This window comes from Lithobates pipiens, unplaced genomic scaffold (genome assembly GCF_037356315.1).
Source record: "Lithobates pipiens isolate NorthernLeopardFrog02 unplaced genomic scaffold, aLitPip1_a1.2 Scaffold_10, whole genome shotgun sequence".
In the NCBI taxonomy this organism is placed as follows: Eukaryota; Metazoa; Chordata; class Amphibia; order Anura; family Ranidae; genus Lithobates; species Lithobates pipiens.
Window position 1 is genome coordinate 1868875 of NW_027507686.1, and position 6248 is coordinate 1875122.

The following is a 6248-nucleotide window of genomic DNA, read 5'->3' on the forward strand; positions in this document are numbered from 1 at the left end:
TGCCAGAAAATCACTTAGACCCCCCAAAAATTATATATATTTTTTTAGCAGAGATCCTAGGGAATAAAATAGCGGTTGTTGCAATATTTTATGTCACACGGCATTTGCACAGAGGTCTTTCAAATGCATTTTTTTGGGAAAAAAATACACCATTTAAAAAATAAAAATAAAATAAAAACAGTAAAGTTAGCCCATTTTTTTTTTTGTCCAAAAGTTTTGACTACCTGTTTTTATTTAATATATATATATATATATATATATATATATATATGTATTTTTTTTTTTTTATCTAAATCATACATACAAGTAAACTGATTGGAGGTTTGTTTTGTTTAATAAATGTTTAAGTGTAAGAAATTTTCTGTATCACTTATGAAGGCAGCTTTCACACTGGAGCGGGGAGGCGTTGATGGTAAAACGCAAGTTTTAGCGGCTCTTTACCGTCATTTTAGCGGTGCTATTTGGCTGCTAGTGGGGCACATATAACCCAGCTAGCGGCCAAGGAAGAGGTTAAATGCGCCCATGAAGCACTGCTGCCAAATCGCATTGCATGCGCTTCAGCAGTGGTGCCCATTCATATCAATGGGCAGGAGTGGTGGATGAGCGGTGTACACCACTCCAAACGTGCTGCTTGCAGGACTTTTTTTTAAGATCCTGCCAGCGCATCGCCTCAGTGTGAAAGCACTCTGTACTTCACACAGACTGCAGGGGAGCCATTTTACAGGCACTTTACAGGCGCTATTTTTAGCCCAAAAGCGCCTTAAAACGCCCCAGTGGGAAAGGTGTGTTAGATCAAGGGGGATTAAAAATAAATAAATAAATAAAATAAAATCGGCCTAACATATCGGCCCAAAAAAATCGGCATCATATATCGGCTATCGGCCGCCATGATTTCTAAATATCGGCATCGGCCAGAGAAAAACCCATATCGGTCGACCTCTATAAACAAATAAATTCACTTTTTTCATGCAAATCTGTGTGCATTTATTATTTTTTGCAAAAAGCAGTGTTGGCAAAGAGGCACGAGGCTTATTACCTTCATGAATTCTATGCATCAAGGTAAAACAAAACCAACCTTCTGTGTGCAGCAGCCAACCCCCCCCCCCCCCCCCAACACACACACACACACACACACACACAGCCAGTGAGACAATTAGGAGATGGAGGGGGTGGGGCCCTGTGTGAATGGACACACAAAACTGCGGCTTGGGAGTGAGCCTACTTGGGTGCCCCCACTAGCAGGAGGGAGGAGGGAGGAGCCAGGAGCGCAGGCGTGTGCAAAACCATTACACAGAGCAGGCAAGTACAACATGTTTGCTATTTTAGAAAATAAATAAATAAATAAATTAAAAAAAAACAAGACTTTAATATCAATTTAAAGAGGAAGTCCACCTAAAAAAATAAATAAAATAAAAGCCAGCAGCTACAAATACTGCAGATTAATAAATGGACACTTACCTGTCCCAGGGTCCAGCGATGTCGGCAGCCGAAGCCAATCAATTGCTTGGCTCTCGGTAGCTACCGCTGCCATCCTCTGTGAGGAAATCAGGTAATTAAGCATTGCGGCTTCGCGGCGCGTCCTGACCGGGACCCGTTTGTATGGGACGGGAAGGGGCGTGACTCCTGTGGGAGTCTATTCCCGGACGTGGGTGCAAATACGTGTCTTAGACAGGTATCTGCAACCCCCACCCCCCCAAAAAGGTGCCAAATGTGACACCGGAGGGGAGGAGGGGGAGGGGAGGAGGTTTCCGAAAAGCAGAGGTTCAATTTTTGTGTGAACCTCCGCTTCTAGCAATCTCCACCGGCCACCGCCGTGTCATTGGACAACCATGAGATACAGGCAACCAATGGCTGCTGATCGCACAATTTGTGCAATTATCGCTTGTATGGGCTGCAGTAGAACGGGCCGATGGAGGCAGCAGAAGAGATTTCTGTGGCACAAGACGGCCAGCACAGCCCCCGACTTATGGGAATAAGAAGGAGTGACATTTCCAGGCACAATGTCCTCGGTCTGGGGCTGTCCCTGGAAATCTCAGACCACAGACCATTCACAGGAAAGACTTGTAGACAGAAAACTGCAAATATCAGACGAGGTACAAAACATTCAATGTATTTCCTTAGCACCCATGAAGTCCAGGTTCTGATCCCAGCACAGCCGGACTCACCCTGTCCCTCTCTGGAACCGGGATGAACTTCTCCTCTCGGGCGCTCTTCAGGCGGATCTGCTCCAGCTCGGGGTCGGGCTCTGGTGCGGTGTCGGCCATTGTGGAGAGCTCAGCATGCGCAGCCTCTGTACACAGCACAGGTCTATGGGGCTCACAGTCTCAGCGCCCTCTAGTGCTCCATATGAAGAATGACCACAGCTGACCCTGCAAAGGATTGAAGCCAAGTTAACATGTCAGAAGTAATCATATGCCGGTTATACAAATATACACCAACTAACTGCCCCCGACTTCCAGGAGTGACCAACTAACTGCCCCCGACTTCCAGGAGCATCCAACTAACTGCCCCTGACTTCCAGGAGCATCCAACTAACTGTCCCCAACTTCCAGGAGCAACCAACCAACTGCCCCCGACTTCCAGGAGCGACCAACTAACTGTCCCCAACTTCCAGGAGCAACCAACTAACTGTCCCCCGACTTCCAGGAGCAACCAACTAACTGTCCCCCGACTTCCAGGAGCATCCAACTAACTGCCCCCGACTTCCAGGAGCATCCAACTAACTGCCCCCGACTTCCAGGAGCATCCAACTAACTGCCCCCGACTTCCAGGAGCATCCAACTAACTGCCCCCCGACTTCCAGGAGCATCCAACTAACTGCCCCCCGACTTCCAGGAGCATCCAACTAACTGCCCCCCGACTTCCAGGAGCATCCAAATAACTGCTCCCCGACTTCCAGGAGCATCCAACTAACTGCCCCCCCGACTTCCAGGAGCATCCAACTAACTGCCCCCCGACTTCCAGGAGCGACCAACTAACTGTCCCCCGACTTCCAGGAGCATCCAACTAACTGTCCCCCGACTTCCAGGAGCATCCAACTAACTGCCCCCCGACTTCCAGGAGCGACCAACTAACTGTCCCCCGACTTCCAGGAGCATCCAACTAACTGTCCCCCGACTTCCAGGAGCATCCAACTAACTGCCCCCGACTTCCAGGAGCATCCAACTAACTGCCCCCGACTTCCAGGAGCATCCAACTAACTGCCCCCGACTTCCAGGAGCATCCAACTAACTGCCCCCGACTTCCAGGAGCATCCAACTAACTGCCCCCGACTTCCAGGAGCATCCAACTAACTGCCCCCGACTTCCAGGAGCATCCAACTAACTGCCCCCGACTTCCAGAAGCATCCAACTAACTTCCCCGACTTCCAGGAGCGACCAACTAACTGCCCCCAACTTCCAGGAGCGACCAACTAACTGCCCCCGACTTCCAGGAGCATCCAACTAACTGCCCCCGACTTCCAGGAGCATCCAACTAACTGCCCCCGACTTCCAGGAGCATCCAACTAACTGCCCCCGACTTCCAGGAGCGACCAACTAACTGCCCCCAACTTCCAGGAGCATCCAACTAACTGTACCGACTTCCAGGAGCATCCAACTAACTGTACCGACTTCCAGGAGCGACCAACTAACTGCCCCCGACTTCCAGGAGCATCCAACTAACTGTTCCGACTTCCAGGAGCATCCAACTAACTGCCCCCGACTTCCAGGAGCATCCAACTAACTGCCCCGACTTCCAGGAGCATCCAACTAACTGTACCGACTTCCAGGAGCGACCAACTAACTGCCCCCAACTTCCAGGAGCATCCAACTAACTGTACCGACTTCCAGGAGCGACCAACTAACTGCCCCTGACTTCCAGGAGCATCCAACTAACTGCCCCGACTTCCAGGAGCATCCAACTAACTGTACCGACTTCCAGGAGCATCCAACTAACTGTACCGACTTCCAGGAGCATCCAACTAACTGTACCGACTTCCAGGAGCATCCAACTAACTGCCCCCAACTTCCAGGAGCATCCAACTAACTGTACCGACTTCCAGGAGCATCCAACTAACTGCCCCCGACTTCCAGGAGCATCCAACTAACTGCCCCTGACTTCCAGGAGCATCCAACTAACTGCCCCTGACTTCCGCTAGAAAATTACTTAGAGCCCCCAAACATTATATATATATTTTAGCAAAGAATCTAGAGAATAAAATGGCGATTGTTACAATATTTTATGTCACACGGTATTTGTAACACAACTTTTTGGGAAAAGGGAGACTTTCATGAATTTAAAAAAAAGCTAAACAAGAAATTTGGCCAATTTGTTTGTATAATGTGAAAGATGATGTTACGTAGAGTAAACAGATACCAAACGTGTCGCGCTTTATAATCGCACGCACTCGTGGAAAGGCAGCAAACTACGGTACCTAAAAATCTCCATAGGTGACACTTTCAGTTTTTTTTTTTTTTTTTTTTTAACGGTTACCAGGTTAGAGTTACAGAGGAGGTCTAGTGATAGAATTATTACTCTTATGATCGCGGTGATACCTCATGTGTGGTTTGAACACTGTTTACATATGTGGGTGCAACTTCCATATGCGTTTTCTTTGCTGCGCGAGCTCGCGGGGTACAGGGGCGCTTTAAAAAAAAAATTCTTATTTATTTTAATATGATTAAATTGTTTAAAAAACAAAAAACATTTCCGATGACTTTTATTGCTGTCACAATGAATGTAAACATCCCGTGTGACGGGTCCTCTTTATGGAGGGATCGGGGGGGGGGGTCCAATCCCTCCTTTGCATTTCAAAGTATTCAGATCACAGTTTTTGGCGATTCTGAATATTATTATTTTTGAAACCAGCGCCATTGGTAGCCAAGTAAACAGGAAGTGACGTCGCTTACGTGTTCACAATCAGGAGGCCGATTCCGGCGTCTTTCCAGTCTGTCTCCGGCCGCCGGAAGAGCCGGAACGTCGATCGGGTTTCCTGGTGGGACGGGAGGCCCAATCAGAGCGGTGGGAGGGAGGGGGGGGCGTCCCCCTCCTCCAGGATAACAGCCTCATTGGTTGTTATTTCTGGACAGCCAATTGCCGGCTCTAAACAACGGTACCGGGATGATGCCTGCAGCTGCGGACATCCCCCCAGTATAACCCCCGAAACCTGAAGCCACACATCTGCGTACGCTTGGTGGGAAGGGGTTAATTTGCTGTTGTAATACCCGGGTGGGCTCCGGACTCAATGCTCTGCACTCCGAGACCTCCCTATTGTGAAGCCAATCAGAGCCTCTCATCAGGGGCTGAGGGCGGAGCTCCTCCGAAATAAAAAATGGAAAGTCAGCCGCTACAAAAAGTGTATCTGGTGACTTAATAATCGGACCCTCAGCTGCCGCCCCCCCTCCAGTGATGGAGCGAATCAATCCCACTCCTCCTCCTTCCTCCTCTCCGCACTCTTCCCCCTTCCTCCTCCTCTCCCCACTCCTCCCCCTCTCTCTCTCCGCTCCTCCCCCTCTCTCCGCGCTCCTCCTCCTCTCCCGGCTCCTCTCTCCCCACGCTCCTCCCCCTCTCCCCGACCCTCCCCCTCCTCCTCCTCTCCCGGCTCCTCTCTCCCCCTCCTCCTCCTCTCCCGGCTCCTCCTCTCCCCGCTCCTCCTCCTCCACTCCCAGCTCCTCCCCCCAATCCTCTCTCCCCCCCCTACTTCTCCTCCTCTCCTCTCCCTTCTCACTCCTCCTCTTCTCCCCGCTCCTCCCCCTCCCCTCTGTGCCATTCTACCTGTGGGCGCCGGCTGTGTCTTCACACCCCGGACATGCACTGCACATGTGTGAGCCGCGTTCTGATTGGCCGGGCAATCTTCTGGGACCTGTGACGCGTTCAGGAGGGAGAAGGGAGGGGGAGGAGTGATCTTCCTTCCGGTGCGGTGGAGGCAGAGGAGGAAGGTGGGGGCTGGGTGCACCCCCCAAAACAAAATGACACGCTAAATGTGACATGGGGGGGGGGGGGGGTCACCATCACTTAAAGGGGAAGTTCCATTCTTGGGTGACACGCCACTTTAAAATTAAAAAAACTCATCACCGCTGGAATTCCCGCGCCCTGAAAGGGGTGGGATCATGAATGGGGGGTCCGAATACATAGAGGGGTGTGGAAAGGAGAGGGGAGAGGGCTGTCCCTGGTCACTATGATGTCACACTGATCCCCTATCAGAGGGGGAGGAGCCCCCCATGCAATGCAGAGCAATTCACCCCTCCCCCCCTCCAGTCACTGATACA

At 50.7% G+C, this 6248-nt stretch overlaps 1 protein-coding gene across 4 annotated transcripts in view; it reads right to left on the minus strand.

The window, feature by feature from the left end:
- CDK10 (cyclin dependent kinase 10) overlaps positions 1–6248 on the minus strand; it is a 32293-nt gene that overhangs the window by 25723 nt on the left and 322 nt on the right. For 2 of the 4 annotated variants that reach the window (XM_077450943.1, XM_077450926.1), the window contains exon 2: positions 2166–2369. In XM_077450943.1, coding sequence (XP_077307069.1) covers positions 2166–2264 — 99 coding nt within the window. In that variant the 5' untranslated portion in view covers positions 2265–2369. Of the gene's footprint in view, positions 1–2165; positions 2370–4889; positions 4915–5754; positions 5946–6248 lie in introns of those variants that run through there. The other 2 variants (XM_077450939.1, XM_077450932.1) reach the window with 2 other exon arrangements.